Source organism: Dromiciops gliroides, chromosome 6 (assembly GCF_019393635.1).
Source record: "Dromiciops gliroides isolate mDroGli1 chromosome 6, mDroGli1.pri, whole genome shotgun sequence".
Taxonomy (NCBI): Eukaryota; Metazoa; Chordata; class Mammalia; order Microbiotheria; family Microbiotheriidae; genus Dromiciops; species Dromiciops gliroides.
Window position 1 is genome coordinate 195,510,810 of NC_057866.1, and position 24,465 is coordinate 195,535,274.

The 24,465-nt window shown below is 37.8% G+C and overlaps 1 protein-coding gene across 8 annotated transcripts in view; it reads left to right on the forward strand.

Annotated features, from left to right (window-relative positions):
* CEP44 (centrosomal protein 44) overlaps window positions 1-24,465 on the forward strand; it is a 60,048-nt gene that overhangs the window by 10,855 nt on the left and 24,728 nt on the right. For 7 of the 8 annotated variants that reach the window (XR_006353602.1, XM_043971662.1, XM_043971665.1 and 4 more), the window contains exons 3-7: window positions 1,092-1,239; window positions 9,831-9,977; window positions 12,213-12,332; window positions 15,303-15,431; window positions 22,964-23,107. Coding sequence is in view for 7 of the 8 variants with exons in the window: in XM_043971662.1 (XP_043827597.1) it covers window positions 1,092-1,239; window positions 9,831-9,977; window positions 12,213-12,332; window positions 15,303-15,431; window positions 22,964-23,107 (688 nt within the window). In the remaining variant the exon portion in view is untranslated. The remainder of the gene's footprint in view (window positions 1-1,091; window positions 1,240-9,830; window positions 9,978-12,212; window positions 12,333-15,302; window positions 15,432-22,963; window positions 23,108-24,465) is intronic. The other variant, XM_043971667.1, reaches the window with a different exon arrangement.

A 24,465-nucleotide genomic window follows, 5' to 3' on the forward strand; every position in this document is an offset into this window, starting at 1 on the left:
CAACTTTGTTGCTTCAACTTCCCAGTAGGGGGGCACCTGACACACAAGGCTCTGAGGAGCTAAGACCCCTGGCAGGACTTGGAGCAAGGCCTGTGTTTTATGGGAGTCAAGCTAAGCTGGGACACCGAGGTGATTCCCACATGACCCCAATGTTAAAACCCCGACTTAAGTTTTGTTTCTTGACAAATTATGTATGTTTATATATGTTAACACAGCACTGTTTTAGTGAGGAATGGACATTCTTGCCCAGAATAAGGGTAAGGACTAATGTTGCAATATGATTGGTTGGCTGCTACAATCTGATTGGTCAATTAACAGGGCAGTCTGGTCGTTAACAGGTACCATAAATGGGAGGTTGGTAAAATATGCTGTGATTGGTTGTTTCTATAATATGCTATATGGATTGTAATATTGTTATGTGATTGGTTAAGGGGGACCCTTGGTGGGTATAAATCAAGGTGCAGGCCCTCACTTCAGTACACTCTCTGGCACGTTCAGAAGAGTACCCATCTTCAAAGATGAATAAAAACACCTTCACCTACACTCTGCTGCTTGCTTGGATTCTTTGAGTTGTGAACTGCTAGCAATACTTGAGCTTCAAAACACTATTTGAGCTGTTAGCTTCCTTTCTAACATTTAATTCAGACTTTGTTGATAACAAACATTTATTGGCTTATTTTTTTATCTAAGTTAAGGTTTTCCACAGTGGAATATTTTGAGTAAATAATTCCATGATGGCTTTTCTTCTTTTTCTTTTGAGACTGGGTCTCCCCATGTTACTTAGGCTGGACATAAAGCAGCCACTCACAGGCTCGTCCTTCCAGAAGCTTTCATCTGCTTTATTTCTAAAGAGTCAGTTTGCTTCTCCTTAGGCTACCTGTGAGCTCTCCACTCCTAGAGCTCATGATATTGATGTTTGATTGACTTTAGCCATACTACAGCATAATAGTCAACCAGCTTTATTGTCTCTCAGTGGCAGGGATTTGGCCACGACATTGGGTCACGGTACCATTTTTAAAGGGAGGAATCTTAACATTTTGAAGACCTAATTTTGTTGAATGATTAAAACACTATTTTTTTTCTTCCAACAGTTTAGTGAAAGGAGATCCTGCAGCATATTTGCCTATTATCAGCCATTCTCTGACTTCATATTCGACTTATGTAGCCGAATTTTTGGTCATCTCCAATACAGAGCTCACAGCAAAGAATGATTATCGATTCATTGATTCAGTCTATAAGGTATTGTAATTTTATAGATCAAGGAATTTTTAAATTGCTGATTTAAGTGAGGTTTAGGTTTGCATTTGACTGTTCTAATACGTCTGTCCTATGATTTTCACGATAGCTAACTGGTTTGAATAACGGTATAAAATACTAGATTATTGTTGAAATAAAATGGAACTCAGTGGAAGTTTTTAAATGTATGTCTCTTGTCAGTTAAAAAGCAATAAAATGTGGCATTTGGGATAAGAGAATTGACCTGGATTCACTGAGATCAATAGTTCAATGTATCATGAGTTACATAAACATTTATCTTTTGTATACATGCAAAGGAATTTTTGAATGAACTTGGTTTCTTAGGTATGATTTTTTAAAAACCTGCTGTAAAATTTAAATGTTTTACTACCAGAATACTTTTGACTCAGTCATACACAATCTAGCTGTTAATAATTTAAGCAGTTTTTCTTCGTCCTACTAAATCATCAAACAAAACACAATGTAAATTTTTAGAGTTGTCCCTGGAAGGCTCAAATGTTATCTAGTTTTTACACAAGAAAGTAAGACTCAGAAAGGTTAAAGAACTTGCCCACAGTCATATAGCTAGTTAGAAGAGCTAATACCCATATCTCCTTACATCCATTCTATGTCACTTACAGTGTAGAAAGTCCCACTTCTTTGTCATTATTAGAGTAGTTAATTTAAAATAATCCAAATCAAAAAATTTTAAACTTGTTTCTGCTTATTTATATAATCTCTGGAGTCATTGATCCACACAAAATTAAATTTATCAAACTTTTATGTGATACTACTCAAGTTTTCCCTCCCACGTAGTACTATTGTTCTTCAGTCTTCTCCCGCTGTATAACTTAATATGTTCAATGGATGTCAGCTGACTTTCCTACTCCACTTTCCTTACTTGGTACCAAGGCCGAGCTGAGTCATCTTCACCATATGCTACGTGTTCACCATGGTATTATTTCCCTCTTAAACACCGCCCCCCCATCCTAATCTCTCTGCCTCTCTTGCAGCCAAGAGCTCTCTAATAAGTTTTCCTGCTATTTCTGCAAGTAGCTTTACATTTGTACCACTCTTCTGTAAAGTTGCTATCTAGCTATACTGTCTAAAAATCTAACGAGTGGTCGCCAATAAATTAGAAGCTTTAGCAAGAGTTTAGACTTTTAAGCATTTATTAAAGCACATTAGGATCTAATGATCAGAGAGAAAGGTAAAAATCTAACTATTTCTAAGAGACCCCATCATCCGACCTGCCATAGCAAAGTCAGGAACAAAAAAAGACCCAACGCTTCCTTCCTCCTCCCAGAAGCCTCTTGTCTAAACCGGAAACATCAAACGTCAGGAATGACATGCATGGAACTGACTTTCCAAGCCACATGGCTTGCCCTCAGATGCCTTCTCCTCATGGCGGAGCTTTCCTGCAGTAACTCTCCAGCAGGTGGCATCACTCCAATTGTCAAACTTCTCATATCTATAGCATCTCATCCTCCTTATGGTAGCCTGTGTGGATACATGGAAAGACTGCAAGTGAACAGTCAAATATTATAGGAAATTAAAGTCTGTACATTATAGTGTTATTAAAATACGGCAGCAAAATAAGTGAAAACCAGATTGTGGAAGACCTCACATACCAGGTGAAGATGTTTGTGCTTTGTCCTATAAATATCAGGGAGTCACTGAACATTCTTGAATAGGAGAGTGCATTAGTGGGATTATTTTGGGAGACTTTTGAAGGTGGGATTGGGAAATATAGAGTTTGGAGTCTGGGAGTTCAGTTAAGATGCTGTACAATATGCTGGGAATGAATAGGGCTGTTACTAAGGTTGTGGCAGTGTGAATAAAGGAATGGAGTTAGAGATTTTTTTGGGGGGGGGGGAATCTAGGATTTGGTTGGAATTTAGGGATTTTCATCTTATTGAAAATGGTGTTTGTAGGAAAGGAAAAATTCAAAGATGATTTCAGTCTCATGTGACTTGAAGGATGGTGATGTCCCAAACAGAAATGGGTAAGTTGGAAAGAGTGTCTGATTTTAGAAGAAAAAAACAAAGTTGGGTGATGAATTAGAGATCTAATAAGGTGCCAAATTTGGCCTCATAGGAATTATTGAGATTTCTTGTGTTAGATTTGTGGCTAGAATTTGACTCTGGAAAACTATACCTTATTCAGAAGAAGCAGGATAATTGAAAAAGTCTACTGGTAGAATGAGGTTGTATATATAGGAATCGACAAGGATTTATTAAGCACTTGCTTTTTATCAGGTGCTATGCTAGGTGCTGAAGATACAAATAAAATGAATGAAACAATCCTTACTTTCAAGGGGTGTTAGTAAGGTCTTATATAAGTCTATTCAATATAAATATAAAGAGAATAAATACAAATACATTCACAATAGTTTGAGAGGAAAGACACTAGCGGGTGAGGGGATCAGGAAAGGTTTCATATAGAAGGTGGTGCTTGAGTGATGGTTTTTTGTTTTTGTTTTTTTAGTGAGGCAGTTGGGGTTAAGTGACTTGCCCAGGGTCACACAGCTAGTAAGTGTTAAGTGTCTGAGGCTGCCTTTGAACTCAGGTACTCCTGACTCCAGGGCTGGTGCTCTATCCACTGTGCCACCTAGCTGCCCCTTGAGTGATGTTTTGAAGGAAAAAGAGATTTGGGGGGGGGAAGGGGGTGTTAAGGAGAGAGTACATTCCAGGTATAGGGAAGAACCATTGCAGAAGTGTGGAAACAAGAGGTAGAGTATTCTATGTAAAGAACAGAGAAAAGGACCACTTTGGATTAGAGGGGGATGAAAAATGTATAGTAAGCTTGGAAATATAGGTTGGGGCCAGATTGTGAAGCACTTTAAAACACTGAGAGAGGGGTTTTGATTTTATTTTGTCTTAGAAGCAGTAAGAAGCTAATGGAATTTATTAAGTAGGGAAAATCACTTTAGCAACAATATAAAACAGGGCTTCTTAAATTTTTTCTATTTGTGATCCCTTTTCACCTGAGAAATTTTTACACAACCCCTGGTATATACGTACATAAAATAGGCATGCATAACCTTTTACTGCTTCCAGATTTTTACAACCCCTGCATTCAGTTATGAGACCCCATATGGGGTCCCTATCCATAGTTTAAGAAGCTAGTATAGAGGATATACTCAATTTCTAAGAAGTTCTATTCCTGCAAGGAAATGAAGGAACCAGAATGGGGAAACAGTACAGGGAAGATTTGGTTAAAGACATCTCAGTCTCTCCTTCTGCTTCATTATGCATTTCATACCCCTTAACTGTGGTCGTGGTTTAAGGCTTTATGCATAGGACCTTCTTCTCATCCCTCAGGACACTATCTCACTTAATGACTTACCTGCTTCTGTTAATTTAATTATATCTATGCAAATGAATACCAAATCTGATATACCCTAAGCTAGTCTCTCTCCTAAGTGGTAGTCTTACTACAACAACTATCTATTGGACCTTTCAGAATAGATATTTCAAAGGCATCTCACCTGTAATGTGTTCAAAGATGAACTCAGAATTACACCATGACCTCCCCTGCCCCTGCCTCATTTATGCATGCAAACACATCTTTAGAGATATCAAAGCCTCAAATCTTCTCAGCTACAAGGATCTAAATCAGGTCTATCAGGAGAACCCTGGATCCTGCTCTCTTGATTGCTGAGTTCCTAGCCCACACTGCCATTTCCTGAGGGGTCCTAAACTTGCTCACTTCATTCCCAGCTCTACTTACTCTCTGGACTTTCATCCTTCTCCACCTTTCCCTTTCTGTATCCTCTTTACGGTTTGTCCTCCCCTATTAGAATACAAACTCCTTGAGCATAGAACCTTTCTTGGGGGGGGGGGGTCTTTCCCCAACACTTAAAAGAATGCCTGGAACATAGTAAGTGCCCAAAATGCTTTATCTAGTTAACTATGTAGTAGAGTATAACTTTACCAATACCTCCAGAAGGAATTCACCAAAAAAAAAAATAGAGAAGACTCTAAAAAAGTGTTTTGATGGAACTGTTGAACATATGAATATTGATAGAACCATTAAGATGGAATGACTTGGAAAGACTAAGTTATTGCATGATCTAATGACTCGCTGTCCATCTCCCTTAGAACAATTTTAAAGATTCCAACTATGTCACAGATTCCAAAATTAGCTACTAACCTTTCGGATGACTGGACTATCCATGTCAATCATTTATATCCAATCAATTGACAATCAGCATCTCTCTCATTCTTTTCTCTCTTCCCAAGGGGCCAGCCCCCTGTAGTCAGGCCCACCTTAACCTTTTGCCTGGTCTATTAAGATAGCCTCCTAATTAAAACTTCTTTGCCTCTGTCCCATTCCATAGTTGCCAAAGTAATTTTCCTATTGTAGATATCTAATCATGACATTCCTCTAGTTAACAAATTCCAGTGGCTTACTATCACCTGGAAGATCAAATATAAACTCTGCTGTTTAATTTTGACTGTGAAAATCATTCATAATCTTACCTTAACCTGTAGTTCCAGCCTTATACATTATTCTCTCTCCCTATACTCTGCAGTCCAGATAGATTGGCTTTCTTGTGGTTTCTTGGGCACAACACTCCATCTCTCATCTCCATACCTTTGCACTAGCTGCCCTCCAGATCTGGAATGCATCAACTCTTCACTTCACCCTTTAAAAGCCCTTGTTTGCCGTTCAACTTAAGTTCTACCTATAAGCTTCCTGATTTTTCCAGCTTCTGACGTGCTCCCTGCAAAATTAATTTGTTTTTTACTTTGTACATACTTACAACTATATACATTTTGTTTTCCTCAAAAGGATATAAACCTTTTTCATGTAGCAAGTTTCACTTGTCTTTTTATCTCCAGTTCCTAACACAGTGCTTGAGACAGAGTAGATGCTTAATAATTCATGCTTGTTTATTAACTGAATGATAAGTGGAAGCAGAAATATCAGCACAGTTGTCATTGGAGTGTGCAGTAGACCACCTGAACAGAAAGAGACATTAGATAAGACATTTAGGAAACCCGTATCACGCTAGGCACAGAAACACAATATATAGTGATGGTGTGTTTTAATTATCCAAATGTCTCTTAAAAGTCTTTCTGCCCAAAACAGAGCAACGGTTAATTTCTTATCTTGCTAATGATTGTTCATTCATCAAGAGGTGGAAAACCCACCATAAAAGGAAATATTCTGTATCTGATCTGTCAGTAACAGGAACCTAATTCTCACACTCACTGGATGTTGAATTGGAAATGATAAGATTTAGGAAGAGTGAATTTGAAGAGTATTCAAATAGAATGATAAGTAGTAACTTTTAAACTAAATTCTATAGAGAATGTCAGCTTAATAGGTTTGGGAAGTGCTATGTCATGTCTTATTTCCTACCTTTTTTCATTATTTTTCTTGATATTCTAGCTCTCCTTTTTCCCTAAATGAAATTTTTTTATTATTGTTTTTGAGTCCTACGCAGGAGCTCTTTAACAGTTTAATTGGCATAGCATTATCTTTGGTAATGTCATTTTTGTCATATTGGGCTAAATTGCTTTTTGACCCTCAGGTTACTTTAATATTCGGTAAAGAAAACTTAGATAGTCATAGCCTATCAAGCATCTTAAAATCATTACATAAGAATAGTGAACTTTTTTAGTTTTTCTGTGATGCCCAATAAAATTTATTCTTCATAGCCTAACATTGGAGGTTTCTACATTATTAACTCCCAGCCACTGTTTCAGCCAGTCTCCTATTAACTCCTTCCTCTAGAAACTATGCTTCAGCCAAGCTAGATAAATCATTTTTCCCCATGCATATCTGTTCTTCCCCCTTTTAGTAATATCTACAAACATTGATTAAACTATTGACATTCACTATAAAAAATGCTTATCCAGTGACCAGTCAGTTGATGCATTAAACTGAACTATATCAGTATTGATATTCCCACTATAATGAAACCAAGAGAGGCATTAGAAGAGGATGGAAGGTTGACTTAAAGGTTTTCCTTGGAAAGGCAAACCACATACTTGCTTTCATTGTCTTCCCCAAAACGAGTAAATATTTCATGGGACACTTGATCATCTGGTTTTTTGCATTGTGTATAATGATTGGAGTCCAAATGACCACTTTGAAGATAATTGCAGTTTATGTGCCAATATTTGTTTCAGAAGACGAGTAGGTAGAGAAATTCTGTTATCAGTGTGAATAAAAAGATTTTTAAAAACAATGTTTGTTCTTTCTATTCAGTCATTCAGTCATGTTCAACTCTTCATGATATCATAGACCATAGCATTTCAGACATTTCTATCCTTCACCATTTCTTGAAGTTTGTCCACACTCATGTTCTTTGTTTCCATGATACCATCTATCAATCTCATCCTCTGCCATCCCCTTTTTATTTTACCCTCAATCTTTCTCAACATCAGGGTCTTTTCCAATGAGTCCTGTCTTCTCATTATGTGGCCAGAGTATTTAAGCTTCATCTTTAATATTTGACCTTCCAGTGAAGAGCCTAAATATTTTTGAATATTTTTGGACTACTGAAGCATTTTACTTGGAGTAATATATCCCAAAACAAATCCCATCATACTGTTATTACCAGTGAGTTATCTTGACAAAACTCTATTAGCCTCTGCCCTGCTTCATTTTGTATTCTAAGGCCAACCTTCCCTGTTATTTCAGTTATCTTTTGATTTCCTACTCCAGCATGCCAATCCCCTATGATGAACGTGGCATCTTTTTTGGTGGTATTTCTAGAAGATATTGTAGGCCTTCACAGAACTGATCAACTTTGACTTCTTCAGCATCAGTGGTTGGAGTGTAGACCTGGATTATTGTTGTTGTTTGTCCTTTGTTCTCAAAGAGAACCATGACATCAGGGAAGTGATGTCATGGCTTGCAGTGAAGTGGATTTAAGTGAAGAAGGGCTGTACAAAGTCACTAGTCTCACTCTCTCCTCTGGAGCAATCTGGGTCCAGTGGCAAGATGTATATCAGGACAACTGGAGATGGCCGGGTATGCAGTGGGAGACCTTGGCTTTTTGAGCTAAGGCCTTTCACAGGTCACAGTTACTGAGGCAATGCCAATTCAGTGATTCAGGCTAGGTAAGAAAGGCCTATTTTAACTAGTTAAAAAAAAAGTGGATAAAAAGAAAGGAAGGAGTTGTGTTGTCCAACTGGAACAACAACTGTGGGAAGCACTATCTTAAGTATTGGGGATGCAAAGAGAAAAGTTGAGAGTTCTAGCTCTCAATGAGCTCACTATGTCATGGAGAGAGACAGCACATGAAAAATTCACAGCTGCAATTCAGATACAGAAGCCCCAGGGTTTTGAGGTAATGCCTCCTCTTCAGTGTCACTTCCATTAATAAAATCCTTTGATGTTGAACCATTTGACAGAGCCAGGGACATTGGTGGCATCTGCATTCTTTCTGCATTTTTGGTAGCCGTGACTGCAGTACCTGCAGAAGTAGGTGCCATGCCACATCTTGATGGAAATTGCTTCTCAGGATGATGGTTTCAAAAGGGCTAGGCTGGAAGCAGCACCCAGATGGGAAGTAAGAGAGAAGGAGGGGAAAGACAAAGTGCTGCCTCTGGAATGACTCTGGTTACAAGGACTCAGCCTCTTGTAGGCTGTTGGATGTTGGTGGTGGCAAGGAAATAGCTCACTGGAAGCAGGACTGATGGCTTGGAAGGCTCTAAGCTTCAATCCTGGGCTTTGTCTATCCAGGGTTGCTAGTAGATGTGGTTGTTGGTGGGGGTTAAGTTTCCTGACACACGCTGCCTTCTTTTTGATCTTCACAGTGCCTTGCTTCTTCAGCAAGGTCATCTTCCCTTAATATTCAGTGACTTCAATGCCGAACAGAGGGGAGAATCGTGAGAAATGTTAGGAAATATTGTTGAAGTTAAGAAGCAAGAGGCCAAGGGATAGAGTTTATGAAAGCCTAGTACCTGTATATCATGAATACTTTCCTTAGTAAGAGAGCTAGAAGGCACTGAATATGACAAATACAGTGTTACAAAGCAAAGAAATTGATTAAACCACAACAAAAGACAACAGATGACTAATCCACATGTTACATTACTCTCCATGTAATTTTTTTTCATTTTTATTGCTATCTTTTGCTTTCACATTATATGCTCATTTCAGAGCATCCTTCTTCTACTTAATGAACCATCCTTAACACAAAGGTAGCACCTAGTGAAAAGTATCCAGAATGTTGAGTTGCTACCCTCCACCCCTGGAATATGTACCCTGACTTACTTATATTAATTATGCTTCTGATTTTCATACTATTTGTCTAGCCAAGCTTCTAGTATTTTGATTCCATTTGTTGTCTCCTAATTTTTGTACCCTTCCTTTTAAATTATTTAGCTGTGGTTCATTTTGTATATTCAGAGCCACTGAAAACTCAGAATAGCTAAGAGCCAATAAACTATCAATACGTACTATTCCAATTAGGGAAGACATCATTTTATACTCTAGAAAAGTAATTGAGACAGATACATTGCCCCATATACACTAAGATAATATTCTACTAAGCAAGAAGAATTTTTATTTTGAAAATAAATTTCCATGTTATGTTGAATTTTGTTTTGTGTCTTTTTTTGTCTTTGCAGCTTCTTCGAGATAAATTTCATTATAAACCGATTTTAACCAAAAAGCAGTTTTTCCAGTATGGATTTGTAGAATGGAAGATACAGATTGTCTGTGATATTTTGAATTTAGTGATGAAAAAACACAAGGAGCTGTGTAACCTGGACAAGGTACTTACTTCTTTGTCAAATTATGTAAATTATCTAATACTTGAATGCATAAAATGTATTATGTTAAAAAAATTCATTATTAGCATTACTGTTGCACAATTAGAAGGGACCCTTAAAATAACGTGCCTTCGTGATTTTGTTTCAAAATTAAAAAAAAAAAATCACCTAAATTTCTTCTAGTACTTTTCCTATCCTCCATCCCTCAATCCCTGTCATTACATATAAGAAATTTAAATTCAAAAAGAAAATAAAAGAAAAGAGGGGAAAAAAAATCAGCAGAACTGATCAGTGTGTGGAAAAATTCTGAAAACATATTCAATGTACCACACCAACTGGACCTCTTACCTCTGGCAGAGGAGATAGAAGGTCTTCTCATATTTCGTCTTTAGGGCCGTACTTGCTCTTGAAATGGCTTAACATTCACTTTTTATTGTTTTGTAGTTCTTTCCATTTACATTGTTATAGTCATGTTTATTTTTTCCTCGGTTCTGTTTGCTTCACTTTGCATCAGATTGCAGGAATCTTTCAATTCTTCATGTCTGTTGTTTCTTTTAAAAAATTAAAAGCTTTATTTTATAACTTTTTTTTTCTTTTTTGCGGATAATGGGGGTTAAGTGACTTGCCCAGGGTCACACAGCTAGTAAGTGTCAAGTGTCTGAGGCTGGATTTGAACTCAGCTATTCCTGAATCTAGGGCCAGTACTTTATCCATTGTGCCACCTAGCTGCCCCCTATTTTATAACTTTTAACTTTAGGAATGGCATGTTTTAGCATAAGATCACTTATTTGACAGTTAATTTAGTTAAATTTTTGTTTTTCTTTTTTCTATTTAATAAATATAAATCTTTTTTCTTGAGATTAGTTTTATATCAAAACATTTAAATAAACCAGGTGTTCTCATTTCTCAGTAACATTAACGTTAACAATAATTGATTTATATAGCATTTTGAATATATACAATTTTAAGAACTTTTTTTTTTTTAGTAAGGCAATTGGGGTTAACTGACTTGCCCAGGGTCACACAGCTAGTAAGTGTTAAGTGTCAGAGGCTGGATTTGAACTAAGGTACTCCTGACTCCAGGGCCGGTGCTCCATCCATTGTGCCACCTAGCTGCAGAACTTTTAAAAATTTAATTACTGATTGATTATTGACTTTAAGTGATATCCAGATAAGTGAGTTTTCCTGTAATTATCCTGATTGAATTTCTTACTTAGTGGGATGAATTCTTCATGAACAAGTCCATTTAATATGTTTAGCATTGTCTTTCTGGTTTTGATATGCATGCTTTTTCATAGCTCAATGATATTTGGGTTTTTGATTTGTAGGTTTTAATCCTTTGCTTATGAGTCCTATGACATCACTAGTTATATTATATAGATATAGACATAGACAAACACACAAACACTTAGTCACAGACACAGACTTACAGAGATAGATGGTTAATCACTGGTTATAGTCTTCCCAGAAATGTTTTTTTTGGGGTTTTAAATTGAACAATCAGAACAGATGTCAAGTCTTTGCTGTTTCTGCTCATCACTCCAAGCATATATTCCAGTTTTTGTAAAAACTTTTGGAAAATTCAAGTTTTCTTTCAGAATAATTCTTTATCTAAATTAACCCTTCAGTCATTTTTATCATTAATTATCTGATTGACTATAGATGGTAGTCTCCTGTAGTTGAAAGAGCCTTACGTAGAAATCAGGAAATTGAGTTTCTAGTTTTGACTTTGCAACTAAGTAGATAATAATATTAACAATAACAGTAAGCACTTATCTCCAGTATCTCATTTGATAAATCAACACTTGAGATAGCTATTTACAGATGTATTTGCCATTTTGTAGATAAGAAAGCTAAAATAAATGATGTTAGGTCACATACCAGTGATTACACAGTATTTCATTTATCATTATGGACAATCCTCCTTATGTTATTTAAACTTTTTATCTCAACCAAAATTGACATATCATTTCCAAGTACTACTGAAATAAAACAATTTTTTTTTAGCATAGCTGCAATCACAAAACTGAGTAGTCAAAAAAGTATTGCTTCTTCAACTTGGAAGATATTAGTAAGATAGTGTTTACTCTTCTCCTGACCTCCAGCAGATCTTACAAAAGCAGTCTCATTGCTCTATAGTCACGCCTTATGTGAATAATTAAGTGGTAACAGTATTTAAAGTTATGTGGTACTTTTGCTAAAAGAAAAAATATTGTTTTGAATACCTTCCTTCTTTAGGCTGTAGCACAAAAAAAGAAAATTCGTCCCATCAAGTCAGAGGCTTTTCTAAATTTTGAGAAAGCTCTTGTAGAACCTGTTGTTCCTGACTTCACATTCAGGGGTGCATCTTCAGAGCAGGTATGGATTTTGAAAGTCTATTTTGCTTCATAATAAATTCCTTATGATTTGGAATAAATATAATTTGTGTAATCAATTTTTTTTTTTAGTGAGGCAATTGAGGTTAAGTGACTTGCCTAGGGTCACACAGCTAGTAAGTGTTAAGTGTCTGAGGCCAGATTTGAACTCAGGGACTCCTGACTCCAGGACTGGTGCTCTATCCACTGCACCACCTAGCTGCCCCTTGTGTAATCAATTTACACATAAAATGAAAGCACTATTAATGGGCGTTGGGCCATGTGAGGAAAGAAAGCCACTAAGAGTTTGCAGATGGGCTGTGTGTTGAGGGAAACTAGAGTTTCTAAAAGAAAGTAAAACAGAAATGCATTCCAGGTGTGAAGGACAGCTTGGAGAAAGCATGGAGATGGGAGGTGAAATGGCAAATTTGGGTAATAGCAAATAGGCCCTTTTCTCTGCAGTATGGTGCTTGAAGGAGGGTTATTTGAAATCTAGAAAAGTAAGCTAAAATTAGGGTGAAATGCTTTAAATGTCAGGCTGAGGAATTTCTGGTATATGAAATTTGGCAATAGGGAGCCACTGTGGTCCCTGAGCAAGGGAAATAACATTGGTTATACCGAAGTCCATCTCTACCCCAGTTCAGTTCACCCTTCAAAAAAAAAAAATTAGGTCTATGTCATCCCCTCCTCCCCACCCCCCAGTAAACTCCACCACATACAAATTACTTTGTTCTCTAAGGCTCTCTACAACCTCATTCCTTTCCATCTCTCCAGTTTTCTTTCATGTTAGTACCTTCCACACCATCTGTAGTCCATCAATACCTGCTTTATATTCTTTCTCACAGGTGAAGCCCCTATTTCTGGTCATAGCTCTCCTACCTTCTTTGCCTCTTGGAATCTCTGGCTTCCTTCAAAACTGATCCAGTGCCACCTTCTGCAGGCAGCTTTTCTTGTCCCTCTCTCCTCAGGCCCTATCCCCCTGTCCCCCAGCTGCCAGTAAATTCTCTAAAGTTACTTTGTATCTACCTTGTATTTACTGTATATACCTGTATATGTATTTGTTGTCTTCCCTATTAGAGTATAAGCTCCTTGAGGACAGGAACTATTTTTGCCTTTTCTATCTATCTCTAGTGCTTAGCTAAATGCCCAGCACATGGTAAGCACTGTAAAAATGCTGATTGATTGCTTGATTAACCAGTAAGGTCTAGTGGCTTCTTTATGCTCCTAGGATTACATACACACCACTCTGGCTTTTAAAGCTTTTTATAGTTTGGTTCCAGCATACCTCTCCTGGTCTATTATGTTAATTCTCACTCACTCTAGAGTTAACCCATTCTGACTCTACTGTTCATTACATAAGAACTGCTATCTCCCATTTCCATGGTTCCGTCATCATTTCTGCTTTTTAGTAAATACCCCAAGGAAATTATCTTGAGCTACTGTGCCTTACTGTGGTGAAACATAAGAACTCTTAGGAGCCTTGGGAATTTCTGTGACCTTCCTTCCCCAGACCAACCCCTTTTGGCCTTGCTCTCCAGTAGCCATACTGGAAATGAAATGAAAATCACTGGTTACCAACCACTGCCCACAGATGAGTAGGTAAGCTTCCAAAGTCCTTGGAATAGTGAAATGCTTAGGTCACAAGCCCTGCCTCTACCCTTTACTCCACAGCTATTATCCAGGGGAGCAGACTCTCATATCTCGTCACCAACTATTTACCAGTTGCCCCACAATGAGGCAAATGGGACATGGCATGTGCCACATGGATTACACCATTGCTGCCACTTTAGCAACCACCTCCTGTCATCCCCCCAATGGAACCAAACCCAGAGCTCCGGATCCCCAGGAATTGCAGTGCTCTCTTCCTCTAGGAGGCTATCTTACTTGTAGTCTGACTCCTGTAACCATCATCTAGGAGAGCAGCTCTTTTGTAAAAGAGGTCTTTCATTCCCACCAACTAGACTTCCAAATTACCGACAGTCCTGGAAACAGCTGTGTCCCCTAGACTGACTACCAAACCTGCAGCATCATTCAGGCAGGCAACTATTTGTGGGGATGCAGTTGGTCAGCCTTTTCTCCGGGTGCTGTACCTACCCTCCCTCATCCACAACCTCAGTGCCTGAAGACTTGGAAAGAAATATTCCTAGTCCCTTCCTCCTGCCAAATGGAACAGCATCAGAAATAGATAGGGTTTTATTAATGGAAATAAGAAATAAGATGTGTTATTGTGTGATTTGCTGCTGCCCTCTAAAGTCCATGGAGTCTTTCTCTCACTTACAGCTTAAACTTCTAAAATGTATTGGCTTTCCTCTTATAAAATGACAGCAGGGACTGTATTGCTTTTCTATTTGTATGCACAATGCTTTGCAGATAGTAAGGATTTTATCTTATTTTTTTTTTTTATTCATTGGTTAGAATCCCTGATTTAGTTCAAAGATCATCTCAAAGCTGGGTGTGGTGCTACATGTTGGCAGAATGAATTTGGTGGATTGCTTTCACTTAGGAGTTCTGAGTTCAGTGGTTTAAGCTGAATTATGGACTAAGTCTCTATTAAGTTCTTTATGCATATGGAGAATACCAAGTAGTGGGTAGTCACTAAATTGCTTAAGGAGGCACAAACCAGCTCAAACAGAGTAGGTCAGAGTACCTATGACTATAGAGGTGAATAACACCTGTACTTCCATCAGAGAGAAGATGGGTAGACTCAATTAAAAAGAAATCACTATCTTCCTATTATATGAGATTTTACTTGATTTTACCCAGTTCTCTACCCACCATCTGTGAAATTATCTTGTATTTACTTTGCATGTATGTCATTTCCCCTAATGGAATATAAGATCCTTCTGGGCATGGAATATTTCTTGTCTTTGTATCCTCGGTACCTAGTGCAGTGTCTTCTGCAGAGTACCAGTTTAATAAATGCTTGTTGATTAGTTAGTATTTCATATGTGTTTTATTTTGTTTTTTAACATAGAAAAAGCCACTTGTGGAACGTCACCCGAATAGTGAAAATTTTTCTCACGTACTCTTTTCTGAAACTGAAGGTAATGAAAATTTTGATGAACCTGGAAGAGATGTTATTGAAGTCACTTGTGAAGCACAAGTAAGTATTATTATACCTTTTTACTAAATAACATTATCTAATTGTCTGTTTATTCAGCTTCCAACATAGATTTTTATTCCTTTATCTCGTCTAGTTAATTTCTAGGTTTTTATGTTGATCTGTGGTATATATTACTATACCTTTGCATTTTAGGCTTGCTAATTTAATTAAATTAATGACATAGATAAGAATAATAATGAATTAGGACTGATAATATGAAGTATATTTGTAGTTAGATTTGGGGGGGGAGGGCAATGGGGATTAAGTGACTTGCCCAGGGTCATACAGCTAGTAAGTGTCAGGTGTCTGAGGCTGGATTTGAACTCAGATACTCCTGAATCCAGGGCTGGTGCTTTATCCACTGCACCACCTAGCTGCCCCCTGTAGTTAGATTTTAACAGTTAGGCTTGTGTGAACCAAAAAGATCTGTAATTTTAATAGAATTTCATTCCCTTGAAGCCTTCTAATTATGATTTTGGTATTTGGCTAGAGTTTACATTGATTCATCAAACATTTATTAAGTACCTACAACATTCTGGGCACCAGGCCAAAAACAAAAATGCCTCAGGTTATCACTGCCTTCAAAGAGCTTCCATTCTTTGAGAGAAAAACAACTTGTATAATGGATATTTAAATACTAAAATACAAAATAATTTTTAGGTGGAAAGAACTGACAATTGTGGGGAAATCACGATAGACTTTCTGTAGGAGGTGGCATCTTGATACACCTTGAAGGAAGGTAGATTCCCAGAGGTCTAGGGGAGGGGTGGGGTGCCTTCTAGCAATTAAGGGGAGTGAGAGGGAGCCTACACAACAGTATTGAGGATGGGAAATGGGATGTTGTATAAAGAAAACAACACATGGACCTATTTGGTTGGAGAATGAAGGAGGCAAATGTGCAAAAAGCCTTGAAAGGTAGGCTGGAGCTGGGTTTTAAAGGACTTTAAAAGCCAGAGAGAAGTTTCTATTTCACCCCAAAATATTAGTACCAATTTATGCCAGGCCTTGTTCTAGGCATTGGGTTTATAAAGCCCAATCCCTGACCTCAAGGAATTTCTATTCTGTCAGGGTAGACAAAAATAAATACATGGCATTATGGTGGTAAGCTAGTGAAAGTAGCAGCTCGGAGGATTAGGAAAGCCCTCATTTTAGAAAGGGTGCTTGAGTAGAGTCCTGAAGGAAAGTAGAGACCGCAAGAGTCAGGTAAGATGGGGGCACTCATTGTTCACGTGCCAAGATAGAAGATTGAGTATCATATCTGATAAACAGCAAAAACAACAGTCTGGCTTGACAGTATTGTGTATAAGAGACTGTAAAGACAAATAGAGGAATCCTAGAGGCTATAGGAAGCCTTGGGAGTTCATTGAGTAGGGAAAATGACACGGTCAGGCCTTTATTTCAGGAAAATCGCTTTGGCATTGTGGGATGGATTGGAAAGGGTAAATACTTAAGGCAGGAGGACAAATTAAAAGCTGATTACAGCAGTCCAAGAGCTAGAACTAGTGAGGGCCTGAACTAGGGTTGTGGCTGTGTGGAGAGAAGGGAACTGATTTGAGAGGAGTATAGATGAAGAAATTGCCTCCTTGGGCTCCTTAAATGAGGGAGGGAAGAGGAGGAGCCAAGGATTGTGTCGAGATTCAAACTTGGGTGACTGGAAGAATTGTGGTTTGTTTTGTTTTTGTTTTTAATTATAAAAGTATTTTATTCTTTTCCAGTTACATGTAGAGATAGTTTTCAACATTTGTTTTTATAAGATTTCTAGTTTCAATTTTTTCTCCCTCCCTCCCCCCTCCCGAAGACAGCAAGTAATCTGATACAGGTTATATATGAACAATCACATTAAACATATTTCTCTGCATTAGTCTTGCTGTGAAAGAAGAATCAGAACAAAAAGGAAAAACCTCAAAAAAGAAAAACAACAGCACCAAAAACAAAAGAAATACTATGGTTCAATCTGCATCCATATTTCACAGTTCTTTTTTTTCTGGATTTGGAGAGCATTTTCCATCATGAGTCTTTTGGAACTATCTTGTAGCTTTGGTTTTGTTATAACAGAAATAAGCGGAAGTATATGTTGTGGTGGGAAAGAATGAATTCTTTTTTGGACATGTTGAATTTGTGATGCCTGTGAGATAATTGATTTGAAATATCTAAGAGATATTTGGAAATATAGGTCTAGAGCTCAGCCAGAATACTAGGACTGAATATGTAGATTTGGGAGTCATCTAGTGATATCATTAAACTAATTGAACCTGATGAAGCCATTAAGTGAGAATTTTAAGAGGGAATAGAAGAGGGCTCAGTAGAGAACGTTAGGGACCTCAAGTGTCTAAGGGCAAAGCTTCTTAAACTGTGGGTCACAAAAAATTTGACAACAGTAAAAAGTTATGTGTACCCATTTTATATACCTATATACTCAGGATCACATAAAAATTTCTCCGGAAAAAAGTGGTCATGATTAAAAAAGGTTTAAGAAGCCCTGGTCTGGGGATGCAAACACAATGACTAAAACAATCCTTGTATGCATAGGAACTTATATTCTTGGGGGGTGGGGCAACACATGAATGCTTGAGTGTGAGCACACGTGTGTGTGTGTGTGTGTGTGTGTGTGTGTGTGTGTGTGTGTGTGTGTGTGAATTATAAAGAGAAGAGTGCGGTTAAATACCAGATAGTCTGAGAAAGGGGTGCACGCAGTTGAAGGAATCAAGGAAGGCTCCATGCAGAAGGTAGGTGTGTCTTCAAGGAAGAGAGGGATCATCTGAAGCAGAGAAGGGAGCCCATTTAGACTCAGCAGCATGGAGATAGGAGGTGGAGTGGGATTTTGAGGAGCAGAAGGGAGGCCAGGGTGGCTGGGTCACAGAGTCCAGGAAGAGGAAAGATAGTTTGGGGCTGGGCTCTGAAGGACTTTAGAATCTGAATAGATGAGTTTCTTTTTTATCTTAATGGTGGTCAGGATCCATTAGGGTAAGCATGTGATATTGTCAGATCTGCACTTGATGAAAATCACTGGCAGCAGCATGGAGGATGGACTAAAGTGGGGAAAGCCAGTTAGGAAGCTGTTCTAATTAGTAACCTAGGTCAGAGGTGATGAGATGATGTAAGACTGAAGTGTGGAGAAGGCATCACATGGGAGATGTTGTGGAGGTAGAAATGGCAAGATTTGGCAGCTGATTGATTATGTGAGGTAAAGAGTAAGGAGTGAGCAGTAGTACCACCAAGCAGGATTCCCCAAGTCTCAGGTCCAGCACAGTACTTTCTACTGGCTATGGGGTACCCAGCGGCTTGGCACCCTTTTTCCCACAACAGGATGAGAAGGTAAGAGTAAGAACCCATATCCATGATTTTTCCCCTACAACTGTATTCTTTAGAGTCAGTGAGCATTATTTTTCCTCTGTTGCCCACTGTTACTCTTATGTCTAACGATTTCCCACCTTCTGTTTCTCTCCCTATATCTGTATTAAAACTCTTCCCATCCCCTACTTCTAGTTCTCTTATCTTAATCCTCAATCCTACCCTACCCTGTCCCACTTTAGCCCTGCCTAGCCAGTAGAAAAGGCCAGTAGATTTGTTAAATTAAAAGATCATTAGTAACTTTGTAGAGAGCAGTTTTAGTTAAGAGATCAGAGGACATTGCAAAATGCTGAGAAATTAGAGAAGAGAAAATGAAGACAATGAAAAATAGATTTTTCTAGAAGTTTCTCTGAAAGGAAAGGTATCTTAGGATGATAACTTGAGGGGATGTTAGGGTCAAGTGTGCTTTTTTTCAGGATGAGGGAGACTTGTAGGAAGCTGGGAAAGAACCAGTAGTTAGGGAGGATTGAGGACCGGGGTGGCATGGTGATTAGGGGGGCAATCTCCTGGAGAAGGTTGGAAGGGATGGGATCAAGGGTTCAAGCAGAAAGGTAGCCTTGGTAAGAAGGGTCACTTCATTAGGGAGTGGAATGTAGGAGAAATGAGGGTTGGTTTTAAAGGAGAGGTAGAGAAGGCAAAAAAGAAGGGCTTACCAGCAAATGGTTTATATTTTGTTAAGAAAATATGAAGTGAAGCCTTGAGCTGCAAGGCAGGTGGGAGGAGATATTGTTGAGACTGGAGAGAAGAGAAGGCTTGAGGCAATCTGTAGCTAATGGGATAGAGAATCAATTAGGGAGGAGTAAAAGGATTGCCTGGCTGTGATGAGGACCCTCTTGAGATTAGATAAGAAAATAGAAATCTGTTGTAGACTCAGTTTGCACATTTATATGGTTTGCCCCAGGTTTGTTCAGTAATTGGAGTAGAATAAGAAAGATAATGGAAGTAATCCAGGATTCAGCATCAATAACCTGGAGACAAAAGATTTGAAACTGTAGAGCGAACACTGGTTTATCATAGGATTGAGATCAGGAAGTGAGGAAAGTGAGTTTAGAGCAGGGGTGATAAGGATGAGATTAGAGATCTCCGAGATAATAAAGAATTGGTTTGGGAGAGGAGAGAGACTGGAGAGCATCTTAAACTGATGAGCAACAGAACTTGACCATTGCTTTCAGACTATGATTATGGGAATTCCATGTAAAATAGATTGGAGAAAGGAGAGGCTAGAGACTGATTAGAAGTCTTTTTCAATAGTCCAGGCAACAGGTAAGGAGGACCTGAAGTAGGTTGGTTTTGTGAGAGTGGGGGGAAGAAAACTGATGAGAGAAATGTTACGGATATGAAAAATTGAGACAACTCGGCAACTTATTGAGTATGGAGGTTGAGGTAGAGGAAAGAGTTGAGTATGACTCTGAGGTTGCAAACCTGAGTAGCTGGAAGAATTGTGTTGACCCCAAAAGAAATAAGGAAGTTAGAAAGAGGGGGGAAGAATTTTGAGGAGCAGATTTTTATTTCTGTTTTAGACATGGTGAGTGTGAGATGCATAGGGAATATTCAGTTCAAAATGTCCACTTGCTAGTTGGTAATAATGTGCAACTGGAGTTCAAGAGAGATACTGAGACTGAGTGTAGTTCTGAGTCATCTACTGTAATGACTACTCTCTAAATTTGTCATCTTGTCAGCTCAATTGGATTCTGCTGTCATCTCTGTGCCCTATGACTTCCATGCCTGTATAGTCAGACCCAAATTATTCTCCTGAACTACATACAGTCTCACATCAATGATGTGTAGGAGTTACACTAGCAATGGAAAAAAGTTTGTTGTACCTCATTTATCTGACATTATTGGGAGCTTTTAAGTGAATTTTCCAGATAGCTGAAACTTATACACATTTTAATCTCTTCTTGATGTCTCTCTTCGATATGAGCATTGATATATAAACACAGACGTAGTTGTGTGGTCTAAGAATTAAGTGTTTTAAACATAGGAGATCAGGATTGGCTAACTGTTTCTGTTTGGAGGATGATTTGCTGGAAGTTTGACCTCTGTATAGGTTGGAGGTGGGGTGTCACTGTAGCAAAGTTTAAACTATGGGATGAAGGAAAAAAGAGGAATTGTTTCTATGAAGAGATAGGTTCTGAGTTTTAAACAACTCAGGTACAAATAAATTTTATAGCAAAAACTCAAGTTGGGGGAGTGGGGAGAGAGAGAGAGAGAGACAGAGAGACAGAGAGAGTGTGTGTGTGTGTGTGTGTGTGTGTGTGTGTGTGTGTGTGTACACACACACACTATTTACTGTCGGATATGCAAAGAAGATGCTACTAATCTGGTCTGAGTTATTTTTTCCAGATATTTTGTTTTTATATCATCTCCTTTCCAAATACCATTCCTTGTAACAAGAAATTTAAAAAAGAAAAACAGGTCAGCTAACACTATTTAAGTATAATTAATGTACCCACTTTTAATTCTCCACCTCTGTGAGAGGAGAGGGAAGTATTTTTTCTTATCTCCAGTACCAAGTTTGTTTGGGCATTCAGTTGTGTCCAACTCTTCATGACCCCATATGGCATTTTCTTGGCAAAGATACTTGAATTGGTTTATCATTTCCTTCTCCAGTGGATTAAGGCAAACAGAAATTAAGTGATTTGTCCAAGGTCATCCAGCTAGTAAATGTCTGAGGCTGGATTTGAACTCAGGTCTTCCTGACTCCAGGCCCAGTGATCTAATCATTTAGCTGCTTCTATATCAAGCTTGGTCATTTTACAAAATGTTAAGCACAACCACCACCATCATCATCATCAATGTTCTTGACCCATTCTTTTTTTTTTTTTTTTTTACGGGGCAATGGGGGTTAAGTGACTTGCCCAGGGTCACACAGCTAGTAAGTGTCAAGTGTCTGAGGCCAGATTTGAACGAAGGTCCTTCTGAATACAGGGTCGATGCTTTATCCACTGCGCCACCTAACCGCTCCCTTTGACCCATTCTTAATTTGTACTTAATTTTAAATGTATGTATGTATGTATAGATACAGCTAGTACTGGTGTAAGGCATAGGGTTGAATATCTTGGCTTCTCTACTAACACTGTATGCAGTGAATGTCTCCACAAAACTTCTGAACCATACAGGTCATCATGCCTTAATAGTATATGCTGATGCCTTTATGAAATACAATATTATGAGATGCTGCTCTAGCAGGGAGCTGAGGTTTTCAGATTGAGGTAGCTATTTGTCTTCTACATTTTTAGGAGTTTGCTTGTCATCCTGGCTTTTCACTGTAGCTCTCTATGCCCATCACCACTTCTAATCTCCATTAATACTCCTGCTGTTGCTGCCATCTCATTAACACTTCTACTTTCTATCACTCTCTTCTTTCTCTACACTTTTTCCTTATCTTTTTTGTCTCTTGTTGATTCACCCACACTTCTCAGCCAGCCTTTGGTAGATAGTGCCAGCTAAAGTTCTCCTTTACTTTCTGAGTGGTAAACCTCCACTAATCACAGATGTGTCCGGTATAACTTCAAAAAATAATAGACACACTATTTTATTTTATTTTTTTTTAAATTTTTTTTAGTGAGGCAATTGGGGTTAAGTGACTTGCCCAGGGTCACACAGCTAGTAAGTGTTAAGTGTCTGAGGCTAGATTTGAACTCGGGTACTCCTGACTCCAGGGCCGGTGCTCACTATTTTATTTTAAAGATCTTTATTGAAGCTTCCTGGTTGTTTTGTTTTTGAATCATAATTATTTCTCAGTATTTCTATGCCCTGGCCCCACAAACTCATTAGATTTTACATTGTAACAAAGATAAACAGTTAAACAAAATCTACATTGTGAGGAACCATGTCTGACAGCATTTGATGCAGTATTTCACATCTCTTGTCACCCCCTCCCCGCTTCTTGTGAGGAAGGATGTGTGTTTCATCTGTTTTACAGAATGAAGATGGTTCTTTGCAATTAATTTTAGTTCAGCTGCTTTTTGGTGCTGTAGGCTTTTTGCTTGTTTTTGCTTTTAAAAATCATTGTAGTTGTTAGATATGGCATTTTCTTTCTCTTGCTATGAGATGTTTTTCCTGAACACACTGGATGCTAGATACCAAATGGAAATAGTCAAATACTCTTTTAAAAGAACTTCAGTCTTGAGTATTGTATTCTAAAACCTAACAGGTTTTTTTAATAATTATTTCAGGACACAGAACTTAATGCTAAGATTGAAGATCTACGGAGTATGCTTGCTGAATGCCAAGAAAAACTTAAAAAACAGATTTTGATAGAGGATAAGTTACGTTATTTGGAAGAACAACTGAAAGGAAAAGTGATTATGCAGGAACTGGTCTGGAATAATCTTTTTAAATTTAAAAATATATTGATAGATTTTGTTTTTACATCACTTTAATTTAGAAATGGCTTTACAATTTATAAAATCACTTTCACTTACTCTTCTCCCCAGCAAGCCATCTCTTGTAATAAATATATAGATATATAGAGAGAACAGTTTAAACATAACTAACCCAACAACAGCCAAGGCTGACAGTTAAAAATGTTACACACCTCATATTCCTCCACTTCTGCATTGAAGGGAGAGAAGTGTATTTTCTTATCTTTAATCTAAAGTTTATGACCTGTTTTGGTCCTAAATATACAATATTCAGTTTCTTTTCTTTTTTTAAAAGTTCTTTCTATTTACATTTCTTGGTTCTGCTTACTTTACTCTGTTTTATTCCATAAAACTCTTCCTGTCCTCTGAATTTGTAGTATTCATAGTTTGTTATGGCACAGTAATATTCCTTCACATTCATGTACCATAGTCTGCTTAGCCATTCCCTAGTCAATAGGCAGATACTTTGATTTTACTTCTTTGTTACCACAGAAAGTGTTGCTATCAGTACTGTGGCACATATAATAAGTTTTTATGCTTAGTGCATGTTTTGATAACTTTTTTTATCATCACCAAATTGTTTTCCATAATGGTTGGACCCATTCACAACTCCACATATAGTGTATCATTGTGCTCTCCCTTATCCCCCAACATAGGCTATTTAATTTTCTTGTTATTTTTGCAAATTTGCTAGGTATGAAGTAAAATTTCCAAATTGTTTGATTTTCCTCTAATTAGTTATTTGGAGCCATCTCACTTATAGTTACCTATAATCTGCAGTTCTTCCTTTGAGAATTGTTTGTTTATAGCCTTTTACCACTTGGAGAATGCCTATATCTTATTAGAGATGGTCAGTATAATTCTTTCCCCCACATTTGACAATTTCTTAAACTAGTTGAATTGATTTTGTTTGTGCAAGAGCTTTTCATTTGCATGCAATCAAAATTATTTTATCTTTTGAGTGCCTCTTCCTTTTTTGGTTAAGAATTTTTCTCCCATACCATAGCTATAAAAGACACCTGATCTGGCTTTCTTCCAATTATTTAAGGTTTCCTCTAAAGAGTCTTTTATATGAGACTTGAGTGTGCCTTAGATTGACTCCCATGTTTTGATGCATTTTGTTGTTATTTGGAATGGGACTTCCCTTTCTTTTATTTCCCTTTCTTTTATTTTCTCTTGAATTTAGTACTGTATACAAATGCTTTTGATTGTTGTGGATTTATTTTGTATCCTGCTCCTTGACTGAAACTATTTTCTCAGTTTCCTTGCTGATTCTGAAGGGTTTTCTAAATAAGCCATCATCTTGTCAACAA